This window comes from Prunus dulcis, chromosome 6 (genome assembly GCF_902201215.1).
Source record: "Prunus dulcis chromosome 6, ALMONDv2, whole genome shotgun sequence".
In the NCBI taxonomy this organism is placed as follows: Eukaryota; Viridiplantae; Streptophyta; class Magnoliopsida; order Rosales; family Rosaceae; genus Prunus; species Prunus dulcis.
Window position 1 is genome coordinate 8,833,231 of NC_047655.1, and position 25,705 is coordinate 8,858,935.

Consider the following 25,705-nt stretch of genomic DNA (forward strand, 5'->3'; position numbering starts at 1 on the left):
AAAAATAATAAAAAAGAGTGCTGCTAAACGAACCCTAAAATTAACTGAGTACACTCTACTACTAAACTATTTATTCAATTACTAATATATCCTAATATAAAATGATCAAAAAAGATATATTAAATTGTGAAACAAATGTAATTTTAATAAGCACACTCTAATTTTAATAAGAAAATGCCACGAAATGGCGAAGCCATGAGGGAAATAGGCAGACAAACACTTATCAACCTCCATTGCTTCTCAAGCCTCCTCTTCTCTCCAATAATACCAAACCCACTTCAAAAACCACCACCATCATCAACCACCCAGGCTCTTCTTGGGTTTTGGGCCCTTTCTTCTTCCTCTTCCTTCACCACTACCACCATTTTTTAGAAACAGAAAGCATCAAATATTCCAATAAAGACTCAAAAGATTCTTGAGCAGTTTAGACTCAGAAAACTCAAACTTCTGCAACTTTTGCAATTGTATTAGGACCAAAGTTACAAAAAGCGTACTTCTTATATGTTATTTGTGCTATAGCTGCTAAGACAAAAAGAGAAGGTTCAAAGACCAAGTATCCACAAACTCCTATGTACCAATACATGATACAGCAGTAGGGGAGCCTAATAGGAAACAGATTTTATCCGTTGCCAACACAAAATTTTAGCATAATGAACTCTCACAATCGGGTGGAACCACACAAACATTTGACTTGGCATAGCAAATAGATTTTAAATTACATTTAAAATAAATGTAATTTTAATATATTGAATTGTGATAGATTGTATTAGGGGTATTTTGGTAGTTAGGTCATGTATACTTAGTTAATTTTATAATTTAATTTAAATATTAAAGTATACTTAGATCATATGGTGTACTCAAATAATTTTAGGATTCATTTAGCAGCACTCAAAAAAAAAAAAAAAAAAGGCACAACAATTTTATATCTAGGGTTAAACCCTTTGTGATTTAGCATTAAACCCTCCTTCTTCCTCTCCAAAAAAACCCTAGAAATTCCGCAGTCCTTCCATTGAAGAATTAAGTCTCTCATCCCACCATTCTACACCGCCACGACAACTTGAGCAATTTTTTATCACTTGATTTTTAATGCTCTAAACTTAGGTTTTATGATAAATAAATAAAAACCAAGTTTGCAGAATTGACTCCAGCAATCGCGACACAAGACTTGTGCAATCATCACATAAACGAAAAAATCCTTTTAAAAACGGAAAAATAGTCATCGATTCATATACATACAAATATACATGAATATATATATATATACACGCAAATACTCCCACAATAGCCATAAGCTAAATTGGCAGCAAATAATTTTTTATTTTTCTTTTCTTGTTGGACCAGCAATCACATGCGTTGATACATAATTGGACGCCCTGTTCAACTTCTAGGGTTTTTTAGAGGTGAAAGAGGAAGGACTTCTAGGGTTTTTTTAGAGGTGAAAGAGGAAGGACGTAGGAGATGAGTTTAATGCTTTTAAAATCGAAAATATATTAAAAATTTATTGGATATTGTGAGCAGTGGCAGATGTAGGAATATTACCTCATGGGGTCAATGGCATAAGTCTTTCGAGATATATATTATTTTAATATAAAAATATTATAAATAATACAATATAATTCAATTGAAATACTAATTCTTATTCGACCAAAAAAAAATTGTCGTTCGAGCATAATAATAAATCCTAAAAATATTAAATACTCAATTGTTCATAATTCAACATCAAAGGAAGAACTCAATTCATTCACTAAATTAGATAGTTAACTAGGTCCGCATGGTAAATAAAATAAAATAAAACATTTTGCAGCTCATAAAACGCAGCGTTTCCTTTAAAATAATTTTAATCATTCCTTTTTTCTTTCTTTTAAAATTCGGATAGGGGTAGCGTGTCAAAAGACCAATTCAACAACACTGCCTCAAAAACGATGCATTCCACTCAAATTAAGAATAAGACTGAATGAACGACGTCGATTGGTTAAATAAAATCTTAGAAAGATTATAAAATAAAAAAATAGCACGGTGGTTTGTTCTTCTTCTTCTTCCGTCAGATACACGTCTCACAAAGCCGCAAAGCGACGCTGTTTTGCCCAAACTGCCAAGAAAAACCAGGGACCTCCAAGCCAAACTCAGGGCTGCCATGGGGTCAATTGACCCCTTTTGTCCCTTGGTACGTCCGCCCTTGATTGTGAGCCTAGTAAAAAATAATAAAATATTCCCACAGAAAAAGAAAAGTAATAAAATATATAAGTATATGGCTAAAGTTGATTGGATACGCTCTGGTCCCACTGTACTTTTGAACCAATTGTAGTAAACCAAAATTCGTAACTAAATCAGGATGGTTTGTAAAAACAAATATCTGAAAACTACTCAACAACAACTTCCGAACTGCTAAAGTTATTTTGATAGTAGTTCAAACTGGAAAGGATTTATTCAATATAAATGAGTTTGCTATAAAATAAAAAAACAGATGATATCTTTCTATTAGTGACAAAGATAGTATTTGAAATTTGAACGCAAGTTTTAGATTTAATATCAAGCAAACTTATAGATGGAAAGAATTTGTACCTCAAATAATTAAAGGAGTTACAAATTTAAACATCTTACGTCCATCGTTTTAGGAGGCACAAATTATAAGAGAGCTTTTTCGTTTTACGGCATTACCATTCCTCTGCAAATTAAACTCTTCTATATCCATTATTCTCTTTTTTTTCGTTTTTGATTGATATTAATAATCACACATATCTTTTAAATAAAAATTGAAATAAAACTGGATAGGAGTGTGAATCCAGTTCTAAGTGCGATGCAGGACATCAGGTACCGTACTGGGATAAATGTAACTCCATGTACATTGACAGTCTAGTGTTATACATTTACTTAAATTATTGGAAGGATGTGAGACTGAAGTTGTATGATAAGTTTGCAAAAATTATTACAGGTGTATTAATATTAGGTGTTGGGACAAATGTGGGCTTAGCCAAATTGACTAGAGTAGGTGTGCTCTTCACTCTTTACCCGAGTTCGAATGTCTCTCCCCATAGTTTAGATTAATTTAGAATAGAATATCGCTTCTATAAAAAAAAAAATATTAGGTATTGAGTCAACAATTTAGGGATAAAAGTATTCTTTTTTTAAAATTTTTAATACAAGCGATATGGAGTGGGATAATTTGAACACGGGACCTCAGGCATAGGGGTAATTGTTTACCCAAAATAAATAAATAAATGCTTCTAATGGTTTGAGTTACAAACTCCCTATTTTAGGGATTAGAGTTTAGATACTTACCATAATATATGTCCGATGTTAATTTAATTAACAAATTCCCGTTTGCTTGTGTCTCAGGTTTCAAATTCCTTCGTTACTTCTTTTGCCAACCAAATACGCTAATAACAAGAGTTTCATTCCCGAATGAACTCTACTTTACTGTTATTTTTATTCAAAATTATTCAAACAAAACCCATACACTCAAAGATTACAGCAGATTTTTCAGGGCGTTCCTCTAAACTGAACGGAACCTTCTATCAGGTAAACTCTTCAAAACTCTCCTTCCTTCAGATTTCAGAGTCCATAGTCCATAGTCCATGCATGGCTGAAGCAATTGACAATTTTTTTGCTTGATTTTATGTCGTTAATTTATAATGGAATATGTCTGTTGATTTTTGTTCTACTTGTTTGATTGATTTCTCAGTTGTTTGGGCAACTTTGGTGGGTTTGTTATGGACGAACTAAAAGTGTACCAAAGGAGGGAGGAGCATGCTTCCAGAGGCAATGCCATGGAAGAAAAACAGGTTCAGAAACAGAATTTTTTGTTCCCACCCACGCCTGTAAAGCCCATTACACGAAGGTCACAAAAAACCAATGCTAGAAGAAGGTTGAAGAAAAATTTGAGCCACAATAGTTTATTGATCACTGATTCCCAGTTGGACCTGGAGGATTCTAATGGGGTTTCTTTGTTTTCTGCTGCACCAAGTTTTTCAGAGGAAGACAAGGGATTGAGTAACCCAATTGCAGCTTTGCCCACAAAGGAAAAGGTACATAATTGCAGTGGAATTACAGACACAAATTTGGGTTATGTTGACTTTTTTGATTTGAATAAGATTGTGTTGGAGTCTGATGACACAAATTATGCTTATATGGACTCTGAGAAAACAAGCAAAGGTTTTCTGGAACCAGAATTGGCAGTAGAACACGTTGCAAAGAATGATAATAAAGTTTTGACAATGTGTGAGGAACAGCTCTTGCAAGGGAGCAGTGTAACTTCTCCAACTCCTCAGTCATCTCCCAGCGCAACAAATAGGAGCTCCTTTGACATGATGAGCACTTGTTTCTCTCAAGTTGTGCAATCTCATATTGATGCAGAAAAGCCAAATGAGCCAATTGGAGATATGTTGCCTAGTGTAGAGCTGTGGCTTGGTCCTGCTGCCATCCCAGATTCCATGTCACAATGCAAGTCCGGTAAGGATTCTCTTGAAGCGGATTTATTTTATTTCATTTAAGCAGATTTTAATGGTTGATTTTTCTTGATTGTTCCCGACTGTGTGGTGGATCTCTTGAATTGGATTTATTTGTTTTCAAAATCTAGAGATTTTCTTGAAAGAGTAGGTCTTCTCCCTTCAAAAATCTTAATAAAAAATGAACAATTGGGTTGTGTTTATTAAGCTCTTAAGATTCCAATTTTGAGGAAGGATGGAAAAAGAGGAGAAAAACAAAGGAGAGGATCCTCTTCGTTCATCTAATTCTGCTTGTGGATTGAAAATTTGTCTATTCAGCCAAAAAGAAATCAATTGAGGAATAGAATTTATAATGTTAACATGAATTTTACAAGCCCACCTTACTGATTTTGGCACCACTTGTGGGTATTGGAATGCATTCATTTAACCTGTATCGGAGTAATATCTATTACGGTTTCAGATGTTATCACATTCTTATATACTTTCAGTTCTTACTGATAGTACTGGTAGCTTTCATATTCTGAGATAGGTTATTTGACTGCAGATGATCAACAAAATCAGAAAAATGTTAAGCAAGAGAATCATACAAAGAATGACGATTGCAAGTTCAATGCTGCAAACTGTATTGGTGGCTCAGCATTGCCTAGCACTTCAAGCCTATCAGGGAAAAAGAATAACTTGAAAAGAAGACCAGAGGGTGGAAAAGATTTGAACAAAAGGCCACCGAAGAGACGAAAGAAGAGAGGATATAGGCCGAGAGTGGTTGGTGTTGGAAAGCCTAGAAGGACTCTGGAGCCTAAGACACCACAGAAAGCAACACCAAAACCAAAGACACCAAAGCCTAATCGAATGCCTGCTTCTTCCAAGAAAAATATGCCAGTAAAGAAGTCTTCAAGCAACCTCAAAAACTTGGTACCCATAGAAGTCTTTGTGGATAAAGTTGACCTTTCTGTATCAGACAGAGCTACTCTAAACATTGACCTTCAACATCAATCAAATGATGTAAGTGCCATCATATTAGCCACCCCTCCTCAAAAAGCTAGAATTGGTCGCCAAAAAGCTAAGGATAGCTCCCTTGATTCAGAAGGCAGCGGCTATTTTGCAGCAGTTGATGAAGCAGAGAAGTTGGTGGGAAACTGCATCAACCAGAATGATTGGCAGTACAACGCATTTCAAGTTGACCAAACAACTTTCCTAGTAAATCAATGCCTCAACTCTAGCAGAAAACTTGGTCTGAATTTTCCTAAGATATGCAGGAAACGAAGGATGAGGAGGAGGAGATGGAAAGTAGACAGGTGGTCAGTATTAGCAAGTAAGTTTCATGAGAATGCAAGCCATGTTACCCTGACAGGTACTAACAAGAAATCAGTCCCGAAAAAGAGTCAAAAAGAAGTGTTCAATATGGTTGGCTACAAAAACCATGGAAGGTTGCGATACCAAACAACAGAAATCATAGATTTAGCTGATGGACTGCAGTCACTAATTAAGACAAAGAAAAAGAGATCAAAGGGGCGTACTGTCGTGAACTTTGCTGGTCTAACTGCAACTCCAATTTGCAACCAGTTGCCCAGAGCCCTTCTCAGAGAAAGAGTTAGTGAAAGGCAAGAAACTGAGACTTTTCAGAGGCTGGATGCTAATAAAGCCGTGTTATTTGCAAATAAAAATGGAGGAGCGGTGATAGATAAATGGACTGCCATGGGACATTCCCTTGTCAATTTAGAGCTTCACAAAGGTGAAAGAGAAAGAAATCCATTGGAGCATGAGGGTCCTTGCTTCACCAACTTAAGACGTAATTATGTTTGGCATAAAGCTCTTTCTTTTTCCTTTTTCTTTTCTCTGCATTTTTTCTTTCCTTTTTTATTTTAATTTTTGAAGCAGAAGATCTCACTTCAAATTCAGGTATTATTTACTTCAGGAAGCTTACAACTTTCACTTATTTGCAGAACATGAGTGCAAAGAAGGGGCAGCAGAAGAGAGGTTGACTAAGATGGTACCCTCCCTTCTTAATTTAGAGTTTCGTAATGATAAAACTGACAGAAGCCTACTGCAAAATGAGACAATGCAGCTGACTGACAAATCAATAGGTACTTGGTAGAGATTATTTTTCGTTTCTAGAAGCATATGCTACAGAAGTAAATTCAAGAAGCACAATGCACTTTAATGCATTTTTTAAGCTTCTATTTTGCATTCCATGCAGATTCACCGGAAGACAGTTTCAGTCCACTTGTACAGAAATGTCCATATGTGAGCCATAGAGGTAACCATGACCAAGATGCACATGTTGCAAGGAACGACCAGAGAATACTAGTTCCTTATCAAGGACAACGAGATCAGGGTACAAATAGTCCTCATGGTCAGCTTGGGATGTTAGCTGCATACAAGGGAAAGAGCAACAAAAGGCTTGCAGAGCTTTCTGACACAGAATATGAACTAGCTTTGACATGGAAGGTTCAAATGAAAGACAAGGTTAATGAGGGTCAAAGGAAAGAAGGTGATGAGGATTGGTGGAGGAATGAAAGAGAGGTCTTTCATGGACGGATTAATCTACTTATATCTCGGATGCACATAATCCAGGGTACAAGCCCAGCTAATACTTGTTGAAAATATTACAGAGAATTATATGCAAATTTCCTAACAGTAAAATTATTTTCTGAGCAGGAAATAGGAAATTTTCACCTTGGAAAGGTTCTGTGGTGGACTCAGTAGTTGGGGTTTTCCTAACTCAGAATGTGTCAGATCATCTTTCAAGGTAACTTCACATTTGATAAACTAGAATTTGTCAAAGATTTTTCTGTTGGAGGTTCATAATGAGACTTTTAACTTCATATTCTCTTCTACAGCTCTGCCTTCATGTCACTTGCCGCCAGATTCCCCTGTCAGTCTACTTCCAACAAAACAGACGGTAAAGACATAAACATGGTAGGCAACCAAGAATCGATTGGGAGTAGCATTGTTTCTATCATGCCAGTATCTGATGAGGAGTTGCTCACATGTGAAGCTGCAGAGTCTGGAATTAAGGAGTCAAGCTCTGACAAATCTAATGACTTTGAAGGGGCGTCAAGGTCTCGGTGTGATTCCTACAAGCCTCCAGAGGTTTCCCAAATCCATTTCAATGAAAAGGTAGATCATGTGGAAATCTTGGAAGACAGTTTAGTGTCCTATAATCCCCAAGTTCAGCAGAAACTTTCAACAGAAGTTGGTTTTCATGCATCAGAAGGGATGTCTAGTCTGCCACCAGAATGTAGCTCACCAACGAAGGATGAGATGGCTGCACTCTATTATGTCAATATGCCACTTGATAAGCCTGAGAGCACAACTGATACTAATATGATCCAAAATCCGAAACTTTGCTCGCAGCCACCTAATGATGCCAACAGCTTCAACCAGAAAGAACAGAAGGGAAACAAATTGCAACAGTCAGACATGAAATCTGGCGAGACAAAGAAAGCTACTCGAAGAGGAAAAAAAGAGAAGGCTATAATGCAGGCCAAAACTGATTGGGAGTTTTGCAGAACGATCTTTGGTACCAGTGGAGATAGAAATAGAAATCACATAGACTCGGTAGACTGGGAGGCAGTTAGACACGCAGAAGTTGGTGAGATTGCTCATGCTATCCAAGTGCGAGGCCAACAAAATATAATTGCTGAACGAGTCAAGGTAAATCAAATTATTCCTCTTCCAAAATAGGATTGTATAGTTTATTTTATTTTTGAACAGCTTTGGAAGTTACCTATTTTACTCGCTGTTGCAGAAGTTCCTTAACCAAGTATATCAAGACCATAAACAAATAGACCTTGAGTGGTTGAGAAATGCACCACCTGCGCTAGTGACGTAAGCATACATTAACAATAGAAGCATGCTAAAATCTTTCTGTTAGTTCATTCTAGTTATATGTATTTGTCAAAGTTTGATCATTCACCCATCTGTAATTGTAGGAAATACTTGAGAGACATTAAGGGTCTTGGCTTGAAAAGTGTCGAGTGCGTGCGGCTTTTGACACTCCAGCATGTAGCTTTCCCGGTATGATTTTAATGGGCGTATTGTTTAGGTGGATGTAATTTGTAAATGTTTTATTCAAAAATGTGTTCTTTTCTTGTAATAGGTGGACGTAAACGTTGGCCGGATAGCGATTCGTCTAGGATGGGTTCCTCTTCAACCATTACCTGAATCGCTTCAGATACATCTATTAAAAGAGTAAGTACAAAATATATTAACAAGACATATCACTTGTATTTCCAATGACATTATAAATTTTCTATGTGTAGGATGCCTGTGTTCGATTCAGTTCAGCAGTATCTTTGGCCTCGACTAGAAACCTTGGATCCGTTAACATTGTAATCCCAAAATTTTCCCTTAAAGATTATTTTTATCTTGTGAAATCACCTTTAATAAATTAAGAATTGTACTCATTTTAGTATATTATTTTCAACAGGTATGAACTGCATTATCAGATGATAACCTTTGGAAAGGTATATCTCTTCAGAGCATATATTTGCAAAAATGTGTCCTCAAAATTGGTTAGACGAAAATTCTAAATTTGTATTTTAATATTTATGCAGGTTTATTGCACAAAGAAAAATCCAAATTGCAATTCTTGTCCGATGAGGGGAGAGTGCAGACACTATGCTAGTGCATTTGCCAGGTTTTCCTCAAATTTGAAAATGATATCACAACACATGATGAGATTCAGGATATCACTTCACTAAGCATTTGAAAATGGAAATTTGGATGTTGCATCACAAACTATGGAAACTAAGAAACATAATGAGACACTACTTGTAAGTTGTAACTCTTAATCTCACTAGGTATGATATGTATCTACATGTTTGATGCAGTGCAAGGCTTGCCTTACCAGGGACGGGAAAGAAGGCGAGGCAAACAAAGAAAGATAGTTCTACTGCTACTCCGATTGTGGGTTTTGAGGCACTCAATTCAATATCACTATCCTTTCTTGAGGCCAACCGTGAATCAGAATACCAAACCAAAAGTTGTGAACCTATCATTGAGGAACCATCATCACCACAATCTGAACCTACAGAACTACCAGACATTGAAGATCTTTGTCGCAGTGACCCTAATTACATTCCAACAATTAAAATGAGAGATGGAATTTGCTCAGAAAATTTAAAGCCATTCATGGGTGTGTTTCGAGAAAATCATATGCCAACAGAATTAGTTGCTTCACAAACTGCTCACATCCCAGCTCCCAAGCTGAAGCTTGTTGACCGTTTAAGGACAAAACACTTAGTGTAAGTTGGGTTTGGTTATCCAATAAACCTTGATCTGTTTTATAATTTTACTTTTGGATAATTATATTCCTGCGAGCATACAGGTATTAAAATAATAAATGATTTTTTTTTTTAAATTGATCCTATCTCATTTTTTTTAATTGGGAATGGTTGATTGGTTTGCAGAGAAAAATAGTTCCAAAAGATGGAGGAATAAATTTAAGCATTTTTCATAAATGGTATTCTATGATTATTTGATGGCCCCTTACCATTACATTGTAACTAATTTTAATTATCATGCAGCTATGTAGTTCCAGACCATCATCCTCTATTGGCAGGGGTAAGTCAGTTACTCTTTTCCTGTTCAAAGAACTTTCATCTGCATAGTTGTCTATTAACTTCTGAAAATATGAACGTCGCAGTTTGAGACAAGAGAGCACGATGATCCAAGCCCATACCTTCTTGCTATATGGACATCAGGTACAACCTTACTTCCAGAAAACATATTCTACAATTGTAAAGTGTTCAGAAAGATTCATGTTTTCGATAGTAAAAGGACTATGATGTCTAAGATGAGAGTTTCCCAACTTGAAAATATGGTACAATCTTTGAATATGTGCTAATCAATTATCTGTGGAAATGTCAACGTCAGATCAAATTTCAAATTCATCTCAATCACCTCAGAAAAAATGCAATTCCCAGGAGTCTGGAGAACTGTATAATGGTGAGATGACATGCTTTTCACACGGCAGTCTTCCAGAACAAGCTTCTGATACAATTCCTGGCACAATTTTGGTGAGTAACAGTCGGGATCTACGAGCACTTGTGCACACTATTACAGTTTCAACTTGCAATAAGTACTTTAGACAATTATGTAAAAGGACTAACACATGAAACAGATACCGTGTCGAACAGCAACCAGGGGGAGCTTTCCACTCAATGGGACATACTTTCAAGTTAATGAGGTGAGCTTACTCAAAATTTCTCCAATGATTCATATTCTATCTGTCAGCATATAAAATTATCAATAGTGTTTTAGATCAAGCTACTGTGCTAAAGCACATGTACTATATAACATCCTTTTGCAGGTATTTGCTGACCATGAATCCAGCATACGCCCGATTAACGTTCCTAGATCTTGGATATGGAGACTAGATAGGCGAATTGCGTACTTTGGAACCTCAACAAGTACAATTCTCAAAGGTGAATAATCCATACACTAGATGAGTTGTATGTATTATATGTAGAGTGATTCTCTCATGCAAGACAGAGTTTGGCATGCTATTTTGCTAGATTGTGATGTCTAAGCATGCAATGCGATCTCTGCATTGTCCACAATTGAGATTGACAATGCCAAACTCTCTGAAAAGAGAGTGTCACTCACACTATAAAGAGTCAAACAAATGTCTCAAATATTTCTTCTTATTGCAGGCATAGAAACAGCGGAAGTTAGGGGATGCTTTTGGGCAGGTTTGTAATTCCCAGTCCTGCAGCTTCTTATTGATAGCTTGTTGTAATACTGAAAGAGCATCCAACCCTTTGTAATTCATAAACAAGGTCAAAACACAATTAGTTATATTAATAGTGCAAAACTCATTCTTAACAAATTTTTCGAACAAAAAAACAGAACCATCTTTTAATTAGAGCCTTAACAAATCTTATAAATAAAAACCCTTTGTTTGCCCCTTTACTGCTATGTAAGTATCATTTTTATTGTTTTCCAACATCAATTTGGTATGAGGACGAATCCATAATATGTCATAGAGGAAGTGATGACTATTAAGATAAGTTCTACACAACAAGGTTGGGAAACAAGATCTGAAAATAAAATGAAAGAAATAATTAAAAAGATTCCTGGGTGCAACTGTGAAATAAAAGCACTCATTTATCAAGGAAATTTGTAAAGAAAGAAAATAAAAACTACAAGCTTATAGCCATCCATGATATCATATGAAATTTAACAATCTTACTGGTTAATGATTTTTTTTTTTGCTTTCAGGTTTTATGGGTGTGAGAGCATTTGACCGCAAAACACGCACCCCTGAAGAGCTCTCAAATCTGTTCCACGTTTCAACAGCCAAGGCTGGAGGAAAGAAAAACAAAAAAGAGGACTAGTAATGAGTAGGAGGAGATGATGTTGCAGACACAAGCTGAAATAGCATGCTTAAAAATGTTGCAGTTCTGTATATAGGTACACCTTATAATTCTCTATCATAACATGAGAGTCAAACCTGGATGCTAAAATGTGAATCCAGTACAGTGGAATCTAATTTTTCTTACTTAAATCCTTATCAACAGTTCTATTTGAAGCCTCCAATAAGAAAGAAAGAGAGGTAATATTTATAGATTTCACATTCAGAAGAAACCCTTTTGTTTATAGATTTCACCATCACTGCTTTTGGTCAATTTGAGCTTGTAAATTTGTCAGCTTCAAAGGAAATCAACCAGGACAAACCTGTAGTCGGTTCTCAAATAAGGAAAGTTTTCAGCTGGTTTCAAGTATTGATAGAAGACATCATATATTAATAGAGTAGAGGGAGGGCAAGACATTAAAAAAAATAAGATTTGAAGCTTAGATGCATATTACCTGATGAAAACTGTCTTTTTTCCTGTCTATTTTTTTCCCTCTAATGAAGCATTTTTGCCCCAATCAATTTGGACCCTCTTGTTATTTTGGCAATTGTTAGTCGTCTTGTTTAGGTAATACTTAAATTTTAGTTGATGGAACTCAAAATCACCTTATAACCCTTGACTTTTACTGGACGATTTTGTTTAGAGGAAGAAAGGATATGATTCCTTTGGTGCCTCTTGATTGGTTCTGTTAAGTTGATGAAGCTATAAAGATGTGGTCAATGCAGAAAGAGCATCCAAATGACTCAATTTGAGTGGCATAATTTATTTTTTTTGTTGTTGAGAATCTCGACGGTACGAGGGAAACTTTATTAATCATCAAAATGAAAATGGCGGACTTAAAGCCTTACCCCAATTTGAGTGGCACAGTTAAAAGCTAAAGTTTGAGGGGAAAAAAATAAAAATCTCCCTGTCATCATGTTTCAATGATGGAATAAAAGTTTGTAATTTTTATGGCTGTTGGAGCATGTAGAGGATATGTGATGCTAAGTAATTATAACCTAATAAATATGGTAAACTTTCTCTCAGTTCAATGAAAAGTATGATAAATATAAGTTTAAAGATGCTTTCTTAAAGCTTCTATGGTATAGAGAAATATCAGAGCTTTTTAGTTAGAAAAATATGTTTCTCAATTTGAAGAATTTTGAAAGCACCATGTCTGCTGGACAACCAGGAAGTCACTACCCCTCCTCTGATAAAGGCAGATTATATGGCTCTTCTGTAATTATAAATTAGATAAAGCAAAGGGGAAAGGCACCGAAGAAGATGACCAATTTAGCAACAGTGCTAGAACATGCATTAAGATTTAGTTTGATGGCTTTGAAGCTTGCATGCACTATACTCGGTTGGCCACAGCTTTTTTATGGAATGCATGTAAATTAAAGGGATCCTGCATATTATATAGTAATGCAAACCATCGGCTCTTGTAAAAAGTTAAGTGTATGAATGTAAAGTAAGAAAATAAAAGCAAACCAACCACTCAGATTCCAATGACTTAAAGTGGTTTTGAGTTTCCATACACAAGATAAATTATCAAAGCTTAAGAGGTCTAATTAGAGTTTGTAACCATTTCAAATCCTTAATTTGGTAGACCTATGGTAAGGGGCTTGAACTATAATTCAAGTGGTTAAGAGCATTTATCCCTGTATCCGAGGTTCTAAGTTCGATTCCTCCCTCCCTCAATTTCGCTTGTATAAAAAAAAATAATAATAAATAAATAAAAAAAGGTACACCTGTGAGAGTGCACCAAAATAAATTAGTGCAGAAGAGAAAAACAGAGAAGGTGGCTGACCAAAGAGTGGAGCCTTCATTGCGGATTTGGTATCTGCATAGTAATTAAGGTATATTCTGTGTTTTTGTGGTACCTTTCTACCCAAAAATATAGTGAAAATATGGAGAGAAGCAATACATTGAAAAATTAAAAGAAAAGAATGGCGGTGGTGGTGGTGATTTCATTGGCTTCATCACAAATATATAAATAATCCATCCCAAAAGCACATGGCTCGTAAAGAGCACACGTGCTTATTATATTGTTATTTTGAAATTATTATAGTGAATTATAATACATACATTATGCTTTATTATTATAATAGATACGTTCCCTTGAAATTTTCACTTGGTGGATATGCCTTGAAGGATTAAATTTAACTTTCAAGAGATTCCTTCTTTGTAGTAGCTGAATCCATGAATGTGGCCATCTTAAATTTCAGAGAGACGGATTAGCGGCTTACAACCAGCAACATCGATATTGTTTAACTCTTTATAAATTTAGGTTAGGTTTGTCAACTTTTCAATGTTGAACAAATACTCTCAACACACCTCCGCACATGTGACGAACTTTCAAGCCTAATACGTGAACATCGCATATGGAGTAAGGGGTAGAGGTAAACATTTACGCCCAACATATGAACATCACATACTGGATAAGGATAAATGCCCAATTTAGGCCCAGTTAATTAACCCGCTCTAATATCATGTTAAATTCAAAGAGACGGGTCAGCAGCCCCACTACTAGCAATATTGATATTGTCCCCAATTTAACCGCCTACAAAGCTTAATAGGTGTGAGGTTTTATCACAAAAGACCTCGGCGATATTAGTAGTAGAACCATTCATTATATCTTATATTTTATTTATTCAAGTTTTTGATGTGAGACTTATATTATTCAACATCCCTATTTAGTATTTATGCAAGTTTCATATGACTACATGCAAAAGCTGTTCTTCCTATGAGAAAATATCATAAATGGTGAATTCATGATTGTTTAATGGAATATGCTACTGATGAATGGCAAACTCGCTAACAATGTTGATATTGTAGGAAGGGCACCTAGGTTCAAAACCCTCAAATCTCCATTCCTCTTTTTTTCTGTCGTTTGAATCCGATAAAATAAGAATGCACGCAAGAAAGAGTGTTAGCTTGAAACTTGATATAGATTGTTGGCTTCTTTGACCACTTAAGAATTTAGAGTCTAATAATTTCTCTGAGTCCAACAATTCAGGCTGTGAGGAGAGCTATCTTAAGTTACCTGTCACTTTCCATTTCTCTTCAAGAAGAAGAACAGAGACATATATCAGTATTGGATTCCAAACAACTTATAATATTATTACTGTTGAAGTAAAAGAACTGGGAAGATGTACACTTTCCTTATAATATTCTGTAGTTTCTCATGAGCGGAAAACTTTACAAGCAGATATATTAAGATGAGCAGTTTCCTTCTGTAAGCATAGCATTAAGTGCCACCAAAGTAGCTACTAAAAACAAAAACAGTTCAGAATTAAAAGCTTTGTCTTCATAGTGCCTGCCTGCACGTGAGCTTTTGGACTACAAGTCAAAATTTGGTTGACTTCCCAACTGTTTTGAAAGATCCATGCTGCTGGAAACCAGTAAATGGATATCTGTTATGTTATCTGTGTATAAATTTACTTAGTCCAATTTCCTACCTGTTTTTAATTAATTGGAAAGCTTTAATCAATGCCCTCCACCAAAATCACCTACCCTAGATTGTTTTGCTTGGCTTTTAATTTTTCCACATATATAGTTTTAGAAGTTGTGCTGATTCTGTTTAGCTAAGTTGGCTAGCGTTGACGTGCTTCCCACTCTGCACTCGACTTCAAATTCCTCTTCTCGTAGTTTAGATTAGATTAAAGTAGAATATTGTTTGTGTAAATAAAATAAAAGGTTTTACAAGTACTTGTAGCTGCTTCTGGTAGTAATATTTTATTAAGAACATCAAATGATGATAAGCTAAAACTAATTTAGGTTTAACTTGTAAACAAAGTCATCATAATTAAGAGAACATACATATATAAACATTCATATTATCTACTAATTAGATGTGACAGTTACATTATGAAGAGTATCAAGGCTTATGGTGCTGGGTGTAGATGTAGTCCAAGTGAGCTTCAGCCATTATCCTTCTGTTTAAACAGTCCTCATCTCCATCAGTGCAATCTTCCACCCCAATTAACTGCTATAATATCCCAAAAGCAACAAAAAAACAAAGAGTATAAGATCTATAACTTGATGACTAGTTAGGGTTAATTAACAAAAAATAAAAATAAAAGAAATTTAAAATATACATTCATTAGTTCACTGCCTTCCGACTCTACAAGTGAACCCCAATCAGTTATTGCATTGAGCTCTACCTGATCCTCTTGTCCTGCAAAGACACCAAGGTTTTAGTTCATAATTATAGCTAAGAGAAAGAAGAAGCCAAGGCTAATTTGTTTTTCTTTTAATTTCTGGTTTGGGGAGGGAAAATTTTAACTCATGAGACCTCATCTACATCAAACAAAGCAACAGCTAGTTGATTGTCAATGCACAATCGTTTAGGATTTACCTTCTTGGTTGCCTAGGAGACGAGCTGATATCATTGTTGACGAAGAAATGATGAAGAAAATGCATAGGACAATAGCTCCTGAGCTAAAGCTTTGCTTCATGGTTTCAGCTTCAAAATGAGAGAGAGAGAGAGAGAGAGAGAGAGAGAGAGAGAGGAGCTGAGAGAGTTGGAACTTGAGATGCGAGAAGGAAGCAGATGAGGGACATAAATACATGCAAAAAGAAAACAAAAAGCCACTGATCTGCCCCTGTAAGTCACATGAATGAGAAACCCTTATGTGGAACTGGGATAGCATTATTTTGTTATTCTCAATTAATTAAAATATGTCACATATAATAAATTTTTTATTTAATATGTCATAATTAAATAAAAATAGCAAAATAATATTATCACCGTTTGACGCCAATTTTTCTGCACATTGAAGGTCTCTCTAAGTAAGGCAGTCTCAATACTTCATATCATAGGGTAGGGCCAATCACCACCATCCTCTTATTATATACTATACACTCCATGCCTGTTGTGACAACACCACTACTAGATATGAGAGAAAGAGAGAGCCTTGGTCATTGTCTGCCATAGTGGTCCAGAAGAGTCCAAATTGTTATATGGTGGTTGACAGTGTCAACAAGTCAACCTTTCAGACAGGTTGACAGCTGCTGCCCATGATTTTCTCTGCTATATATGGTGATACGTGGCATCAATCTTGTTGTCGTCCTCTGCTTAATCTATGAAATGACATCATGCTTCAAATTGCTCCACATCACATGTATATTCAATTGAGTGGCCTCATCACTCAGACCATATTCCTATCAACTTAGTTTTTGTGCTGTTTAATCCGAGCCCTCTATGTCACACAGACTGAGCATGTATTTTGAAATGTGTACCAGCGCACGATTCTATGTCACACAGACAGAGCATATATTTTGAAGTGTTTTTTAGGTATATGGTAAGACTATTAGTTATCAATTCGTTTCACCGACGAAAATTTACGTCATTGATAAAATAGATTCTTGCTTGAACATATAGGTTAAAACTTAAATTCATAGTCGAACATTATAATCTGTCTAGTAATATAAGTATGATAAGGAAACAGTTTCTATTAAACAAATCTGGGTAAGATAGATGCATGTGGATATTTTTAAGCATTCGGTCATTACAGGGGTAATGTCTTTTGGCAATAGTGGAGGGCACACCATGTTTAGGGTTTGCAGATGTGTCTGTCTCTTCTTAAAAAGAATGGTTATAATAAATTGAAGAGGAGATTATGCTTCTCTCTTTTTGGAAGATTTGAATCTATCATTTCTTGATGAAGCATTAAACAATTAGCCAAGGGAAGGCCATTATTGGGTTTGGATTTTGTGAAGACATATTTATCATACTAACTAGTTCTCTAGGATATTGAGGTGGAGTTTTGAAAGATTATGTCCGCTAGTCCCAGACAAGTGTGATTGGAAACATTATCATGATCTAACTCATGAACCGATGGAAATGCTTTTGACCATGTTTATGTGACAATGGCATTGGAAACTGATCATTCTGTTATTCATGATATCATACAACCCACACTAGGGAGAAAAAAAAACCCATTTCTGAAAGTAAAACATAGTCGGAAAAGCTATTTTATCGTCGAAAAAGCCGTTTTTTCAAAGACAATAGACTGTTGGACTCAATTGTAAATGCTTTCATTCCAAAGAATAGAGTTTTGTTGTTGGAAATAGTGTTTCTTGTGAGAGCATTTGGGGCCCCTAAAAAAAAGTTTGTCGCAAATAACTATTTTGTTGAAGTGCCATCAATGGGTTGTCACATAATATCTTGCGTATATGTATTAGCAATGTGTTCGTAAAAAACCCTAAAAACAGAGTATGACAATCAATTGCAAAGCTTCACAGTTGAAGTTGTTAATTGAGTTGGTCAGAGAAGAAAAAGAAAGTTGCTACTCCTAGGCCCATAGGCATGATATGACCTGCCAAGTTATTTGCTTGAACTTTTTTACAAGATAGGATCAGCTTGCTATACAAGCATTCAACCTAAAAAGCATCTAGTTGTTAGAAAATTGACCAAACAATATAATAAAGTTGATATCTCCCTCTTAACAGCCTCTCAATCTGCAAATTAAGAGACAAACATAAAGTAACAAATAATTAAGGAATATTCTATACTAGAGTCCTATTATCATGTTAGAAAATCATAGAAAATAATACGACGATGTATGTCGACCTAACATAACATTATGTGCTCGAAATTCATCTTTAAGTACTCATTCCACTTAAATTTAACTTCCTTTTCAAGTTTTTGGCCTTGAAGATAATTGAACCGAAAGTATAAAAGCCTACATATGCTCAATTATACATACGAATCATTGCTTCCTCTTTTTTTTCCAAGAACTTTTTCGAGGCCAGCAGCTTTCACTTTCTTATAAGTTAGACATCTTCAGTAAGATTCTATTGCTGTACCATGTTTCTTTGTGAAGGAGAGTCATGTTTTGTCAATTACCAGTGCCTTTCAACTTTCAAAATTTTCAATTTTCAAGTTTAAAAAAAAAAAGGAAAAAAGAAAAAAGAAATCCTTTCTGCTGTGAGAGGTATCTATTTTAAAAGGTATAAGTAGTGGAAAGTACGTGTGGAAGTAGCCCCAGGCCACCAGCATAAGTTGGTCTTTGTTGTTCTGCTTTCTGCTGTTGACATTGACTAGCACGAGAATAAGGCATATGCACTGAGTTGTCTATGTTCATCAAAGTCAGGAACTCCAATGTCTGATATCTGTTATAATTATCTTTAGAAACATGGAGGAAATGCATGGAATTGTGAAATCAAATGCACTCATGGAGAGCTTTGGCAGGGAAAACTGTAAACTATAACTCTGCTTTGATTTATTTAACATTTTTCTTGCAAGACAGAATAACATGTCATGCAATGGCTTATCTTCAAGTTTCTCTCCTTGGGGAATTTTATTTTATTTTTCCTTGGCCTATTCCAACATATTTGCAGTTGGTGCAGTAGGGTTTTGGATGCCAAACTCCGTTGACTAATCTTTCTAAGATTAACTAATAAGTTGAGGGATTATACAAGGGGTTTGTAACTCAAGTGGTTAAGAGCATTTACTCTTGCATCCGAGGTCTTATGTTCAATTTCTCCCTCTCCCAATATCGCTTGTATAAAAACAAAAGAAAAAAGGTGAGGGATTATCCGACCACTATTCTGTTGTGGGAAAAGTTACATATGTATGCTACTTCCATATTGATTAATTTGTCTCATTAATTTTTAATTAATTTATAACCTTATAGCTTAGTAATTAATCTCAAGGTATGTGAATGTGAAAAAAAACAAAACAAAACAAAACACAACATTATGGCTGGTTTTTATGTTGGCAAGCCTTTTTTCTTTTTCTTTTTTTGGTTCTCCCCTTATGTTGCTAAGATAATTTGTTTGGCTCTCTTAAAACAAATGAGGTCTAGTCTAATGAAAAATTTCATTGATTTGCAAACTATTAGTCTCAAGTTTGAACCCTCATGACTTCTTAGCAGTGTGAGAAAACCCCTCCCCTTCATAACTTGGCCAAAAAGAAAAACACTATTGTTTTAGGCTTGTAAGGGTTTTAGTCCAATTCGAGTGCTGGGCAGTTGGAAACAGAAAGAGGCTTAAGCTTCGTTTCTATGTCATCTAATTTGGGTTGGGCTGGGCATAAGACAGCCTATCGGCCCTGCCAATTGGGCTTACAATTAGTATCAACATATTATATATTTTTCTCCGGAATTTTTCTTTTTGAACTTTTTAGTAATACTAATTAGCTTTTTTTCTTTTTTTTTTGGTTGCCAAAGTTAGGAAGGAAAGGAGGGATTTTGGCACACAAACACAATCAAGGTGTCACGAGGGTTTGAACCTATGATCATTGGTCTACAAGTCGAAGCCATTTTCAATTGGGCTAGATCCCGTTGACATACTAATTCGCTATTAATATAATGATCTTTCTCTTTGTAGTGTTAAAAGCGGTTTCAAGGTCGATTCCCTGCCTTAGTGATAATATTCTATATATAGAAGAAAGTATCTAGCATATAAAAATAAGATTCTTTGAGCTTGATTCCAAAAATGGTTTTTGGACAAAAATGTATTTTAGCAAATTTTTTCTGAGATCCACATGAATTGAGTAGCTGCAATGATGATTAGTCAATTTGGAATATCCTTCCAACAGAGCAGGCATGTCCCCGGATTGGTACCGTCTCTCTCATATTGTTGATACAACATACTGTTTACAAATGACACCTCCATTTACAATTTACTTAAGCACATATATACACACACATAATGACTAATCTAAAAAAGATTACAACTAATTAGATTTCCCTTAATTTTAAAAAAATTCGTATAATTTTAAAAGATTCTTATAATAAACAAATCCATCATGGTTAAACATTTCCTAATTAATAATTAATAGCATAGGTTTAAAATATTTTGTACTTTTATATTTAAAAAAAATGTTTAATAATCATACACATTTTGAATTTTCTGAATTACACGCGTCAGTATACTAGTAGAAAACAATGCAAACACCAAGAAGAAAAGAAAAAGGATTTCTTGGTTTATTATTTGTGCAATAAACCCAATCACGACTCCATCTAGCTTTTAGGTTGGTGGCGTCTGTGAATAGTGTCCATATGTGCAGCCACCACCATCACCATGTGTGATGCTTCTACACCAACTCAAATTTTAGACCTACCAAAAATGCATGACTTTGCTTAAAATGCGCAAGTGCAATGTGCTTGTGGTTGGTAAAGGGCACAAAATTTTCAATGTAGACCAAGCATTACCAATCAACTAGGAAAAATAACTCAAATTTGGCCTTTTAAACACATTTTGGTTTAGCATTCTCTTAGTCTTAAGAATATAGCATTGCGTAGTGTTGGAACCCTCCTCGAGCAGTACTCAAACTCCTCTAATCGTATTCTATTTAATGATTTTTAGTTAATTGAAAAAATTGCAAGACGAGAACTATATAGATTATATACAATTGTGTGATATTAGTGAGACATTTCACTAAACATACCAATTCGGAACATACAACTCTGCATACAACCGGTTGTAGGGAAGAATTTTTTTTTTGAAATAGGGAATTTAAGTTTGAAAACAATTGTTGATTCTAATATGGCCCCAACAATAACATGGCACTAAATGAAGAAAGGAAATGTCGACGAACGTCAGGGAGAGGTGGGGAGGGCGTCATAGTGAAGTGAAGTTGCTAACAACCACTTGTTAGCAAGCAAAGCTGCCAAAGCACAAATTGCACAATGCTCCACCTACCACACACAACATCATGCCCCTCCTTTCCCCACCAAACCCTCTTTTTCAACCCCTCTTATATTTCTTTTTCTAAACGCTCGCTCATTATTTTATCCTAATTATCATCCCCACGTCATCTAATTTTATTCCAAATTACCCTTTTTAACATTTGACTATTGTTCTATTTACTTGGACGAATAATGACACTTGTATAATTTTGGTCATAAATGGATCATTTAGGGTCTACAAAGCTTTCTTTTCAAGTTTTTAAGATACGAATTTAATACCTAAGTAATCATTCGTGCATGAACTTGTATGAATGATTGAAATAAATCATACCATGAGAGATTTACATATCAATCAATGACTATTAATTTCCCACGTGCGTGTCGCATACATCCTTCTTCCTTAAAATAAAAGAATTTGCTTCAAGTAAAGTAAATTCGTATTTGAAAGAGTAATGAAAGTTTGAAACCTTAGATTGATGGTGTTCAAACTCATTGGGTTGGTGGGTGTAGAAGCAAGAAGAAAAATAAGTGCAAGAATGCAAAGTTTATTGTATATTTTATGTGGTTTGGACTTGACTTATTCTCAATAGCTTGAAATCAAAACTTAGACTTACGTACCTCACTTGGTTTTGGTTGGTGAAAACAAGCCTGAATAAGCTTCTGAACAACCCAAGCACGAGCTTCTCCAAACATTCTCATCCATTCGCAAACTACCGCGTTGCTTCAATCTATGTTCACCTAGCCACTAAGGGAGAACCATGGATTAGATTATAAAAATATTGGGAAAAACATAAAGCTATATATAAAAAATAAAAATAAAAATTTAGTGTAAATTATTGTATGTTCTTGTTGCAATAAGCCCAGATCTCTCCCACTTATTTTCTACGTTGGCCAAGAGTGTATTGTTTTAAGACTTAGATTTTAGTGTTTAGATTACGGTATAAAATTTAAAGTTGAAGAGTATAAAAAATTTCATTCGTAACGTCGAGAGTTTCTTTTGAAACAACACAAAAAATGTAAATAGACACATGTATTGCGTAAATGCAGATATTTGGTATGGGAAGAGATTTTGAATTTAGCATATGTCATCCAAGTGAATCTTTCAAGCCATTGCAAATGGTTTGTCCTTTTAAACCGCAAAAAATAAAAGAGAAATATTTGATGAAGAATTTTGCCCCAAGGGGTAAGAAAAGGTCTTCCCCACCACAAATTTCCTGGCAAGAGTTGTTCCTGTCAAGTGTCAAGGCTGATACATTTCTATATAAAAATGTGATATGACAAGCAAACTAATGATTTCTAGTGAACATAAAAAACAAAAAACATTTTAGAACAAGAAAAATGGGTGTTTTTGTGCCAACTTGGACAATGACATATTTCAACCAGGTTATTAAACCTAAAAATCAAGGAACTTTTGATTCCATTAGTGACTAATAAAGCACACCACTTTAGTCACTTCATAGGCATCGGCCACTAAAATAATATTCCATTAGTAACTTGGTAAACAAAATTGATCAAAATCTAAGAAACCCATTATTTATAAAAATACAAAAAAAGTTCCTAGATGGGTTTCTTTAGAATTATCTAAAATATTATATATGAATACACAAAAGCATTGAGTCATTGAATGACAGATGGAGATTTTACAAGCTTACACGTAACACCCACAAAGTTTTCAAATATATTTACGCAACAGCAAATTCCAAATTCTTTTTACTTGTTTGGGATGGGATGGAATGGACCAAACCATGGGCATGGATGTAGATTTAGATCCACCAAAATTAAAAATTAAAAATTAAAAAAAGAAAAGAAAAGGTGACAAAGTGAATGAGAGAGAAAACTCGAAATTATTCAAATTTTCTCCCGGGTCCTTGTTTTTTGCGGTAATAATTTACTATCGAGGGGCCTAATGAATCAAGTAATTCCACTAATCGCCCCTGGAAGGAGACCACGGAGTCATATCCATGGGGTAGCTTCCCAGGACTCTCAAGAAAGACGTGAATTCCTGAACCTCCGCCAACGCGTTCTGTGCCCTAACCTCCGCCATGGACGCTTCGAAGTCCACATAGAACAGGTACTCGAAATGCTTCGCCGTCCCTTCGTTCGAATCGCTCACCAACCTGATCGGACGGTTCCGGTGCGGCCTCGACTCGATCTTCGTCAAGCTGATGTTCCTGAAGGCGAAGGCCGATAGGACCTTGAACAGTACGGAGGTCCCTTTGTCGTGAGCGAAGACGATGCTCGTCTTGAACGGCCGATCCGTGCGGGGAATGATTGGCTCCCGAGCCAGCATCACGAACCGAGTCACGTTGCTCGAGTCGTCCTGGATCCCAGTCTCCAGGATCTCCAGGCCGTACAGCTCGGCGGCGCGAGCCGAGGCAATCGCTCCGGTGTCGCGGAGGTTGTTGGCGGCGACGAACTCGGCGGCGCCAGCGGTGTCGTCGACGGCTTCGCGCGCGACGTTGAGGCCGAGTTTGGTCAGAGTCAACTCACACTGAGCCAGAGCTTGAGGATGCGAGATGACTCGGTTCAAGTACTCTTTTCTGACCCCTGGGAGGGCGAGGAGGCAGTGGTGGACCGGGAGCTGGACCTCGCCGACGATGTGGAGGCGGTGGCGGAGGAGAAGATCGTAATTTCGGTGAATTGAGCCGCCGAGGGAGTTCTCGACCGGCAAGACGGCTCGATCGGCGATCCAGAGCTCGACGGCTTGGAAGGCGACTTCGAACTGGTCGCAGGGGATGGCCTCGCATTTCGGGTAGGCTTTGCCGGCGGCGGCTTCGGAGTACGCGCCGGGGACGCCCTGGTAGGCCACGCGAAGCTGCGAGCCGTGCATCGGAGCCGGGGAGAGGTCGGTGATGGTGAGGGCCCGGGGAGGCGGAGGGGGAGAACAGGACTTGTCATCACCGGAGGAGGAGGAGGAGAGCTTCTCGATGGGGACTAGGTCGAGGTCAACGTTGGTCTTGTGGCCGTTGACCGAAGCGACGTGGTCAGCGGTTCCGGGTTTGTCGGGAGGCGGCTGGGGCTGCTGGGAGACGACGTTGCTGGCGAGAATGGCGCAGGAGCTCTGCCAGTCGGCGCGGCTGGAGCCGATGCCGTTGTGAAAGTGGACGGCGTCGGAACGGTAGGCGCATTTGACCACGGCGAGACGGGTCGGGGCGAGACGGGTGATTCGGGTGGGGACGTGGCTAATTTTGAGATGATTAGAGGAGGGGGGAAGAAGAGCCTGCATTGTGCTTGTGTCGTGCGGGAGTGTTGGGGAGTTAGACGGAATCAAGAGAAAAAGAATGAGAAATTGGAAAATGTTTTGGTAGGTGGAAGAAAGCTTGGTGTTCTCTCTGGAAAAGGGAACGTCAAGCTGAGAAGAAAGGGAGGCCTGGAGATGGGTTTTTATATTGAGAGAGAGAGAGAGAGGGAGGGAGGGAAATGGGAAATGGGAAATGGGAAATGATGATGAGGAGAGAGAGAGGGAAGTAGAGTGGAAGAGTCTGTTGTTGTGAAGAGGAGGTGGTTTGGTCAAATCTCACACCTACCCTCGCTCACCTCACACCTCCCCTATTTCTGTGAGTATTTTTTATTATTATATGTATTTCTTTATTATTGGGAGAAGAAAAAAAGAAAACGTCAAAGTTAAATAGGCAAACCAAAAAAATTAGGGGAATGCTAGCAACCTTCTCTCTAACCTTCTCCTTTGGACCTTCTCCCTTCTTTGCTTGACATGTGTCATTCTCCTTGCACTTAAAACAATGTCATTAATATATTATACAAGCTAACTTTTGCTTTCCAAGTTTACCCTTATTAAATATATTCAATTTATCCCAAAAAAAAATTCACAACTTTTTTACCATCTTATTACTTAATTTTTTTTTTTATGTCAGTTTTTTTTTTAATAAAGAAAATGTCTGCGTTAAAAAAAAAAAAAAAAAGTAATGTTCATTTTTTTAACACAAAGGGTTTAGATAGGAAAAAAAAAAAAGTCCTTCAAATCCGTAAGCACCCCAATTGTACAGAGTTTACAGACTAACTTTTTTTTTTTCCCTGAAGGAAATTGCTTGATTGCATTTCTTATACTACTAAATAAACTAAAATATCCCCCAAATCTGAGTAGAAACAATACAACACATTTTAATATTAGCAATGGTTACAAAACACCAAATAGTGAAATCTTTATACAATATTAAAGTCTTCCCAAAAAATTTCCAGAATCTAGTAGTAGTAGAAACAAAATGATTAATCTTCCCAGACTTCACTTCACTTCTCTTCTTCAAAGGTATACGACTTCACT

The 25,705-nt window shown here is 36.5% G+C and overlaps 3 protein-coding genes across 5 annotated transcripts; 1 reads left to right on the plus strand and 2 right to left on the minus strand.

Moving 5' to 3' along the window:
• Window positions 1–3,395: 3,395 nt before the first annotated feature.
• Window positions 3,396–12,025, plus strand: LOC117629564 (DNA glycosylase/AP lyase ROS1-like). Of its 2 annotated transcripts, XM_034362087.1 has the most exons (22): window positions 3,396–3,519; window positions 3,683–3,865; window positions 3,965–4,449; window positions 4,990–6,234; window positions 6,389–6,529; window positions 6,643–7,020; window positions 7,104–7,194; window positions 7,286–8,102; window positions 8,197–8,276; window positions 8,381–8,465; window positions 8,548–8,639; window positions 8,711–8,779; window positions 8,878–8,914; window positions 9,005–9,087; window positions 9,281–9,694; window positions 9,977–10,013; window positions 10,096–10,153; window positions 10,326–10,468; window positions 10,573–10,638; window positions 10,762–10,876; window positions 11,105–11,143; window positions 11,673–12,025. In XM_034362087.1, the coding sequence occupies exons 2-22, from the start codon at window positions 3,711–3,713 to the stop codon at window positions 11,786–11,788; spliced, it is 4,746 nt and encodes a 1,581-aa protein (XP_034217978.1). In that variant the 5' UTR covers window positions 3,396–3,519; window positions 3,683–3,710; the 3' UTR covers window positions 11,789–12,025. The 2 variants fall into 2 exon arrangements, with proteins under 2 accessions (XP_034217978.1, XP_034217977.1); XM_034362086.1 differs by having other exon boundaries at window positions 3,683–4,449.
• A 3,565-nt stretch (window positions 12,026–15,590) lies between these two features.
• Window positions 15,591–16,341, minus strand: LOC117632508 (putative phytosulfokines 6). Of its 2 annotated transcripts, none has more exons than XM_034366006.1 (3): window positions 16,146–16,341; window positions 15,886–15,965; window positions 15,591–15,773 (listed from the first exon to the last, which is right to left on the minus strand). In XM_034366006.1, the coding sequence occupies exons 1-3, from the start codon at window positions 16,243–16,245 to the stop codon at window positions 15,666–15,668; spliced, it is 288 nt and encodes a 95-aa protein (XP_034221897.1). In that variant the 5' UTR covers window positions 16,246–16,341; the 3' UTR covers window positions 15,591–15,665. The 2 variants fall into 2 exon arrangements, with proteins under 2 accessions (XP_034221897.1, XP_034221896.1); XM_034366005.1 differs by having other exon boundaries at window positions 15,591–15,776; window positions 16,146–16,336.
• Window positions 16,342–22,875: 6,534 nt separating this feature from the next.
• Window positions 22,876–24,953, minus strand: LOC117631603 (arogenate dehydratase/prephenate dehydratase 6, chloroplastic-like). The gene has a single exon (XM_034364850.1). It carries the CDS (start codon window positions 24,650–24,652, stop codon window positions 23,351–23,353), a length of 1,302 nt encoding a protein of 433 aa, XP_034220741.1. The 5' UTR covers window positions 24,653–24,953; the 3' UTR covers window positions 22,876–23,350.
• Window positions 24,954–25,705: the final 752 nt, after the last annotated feature.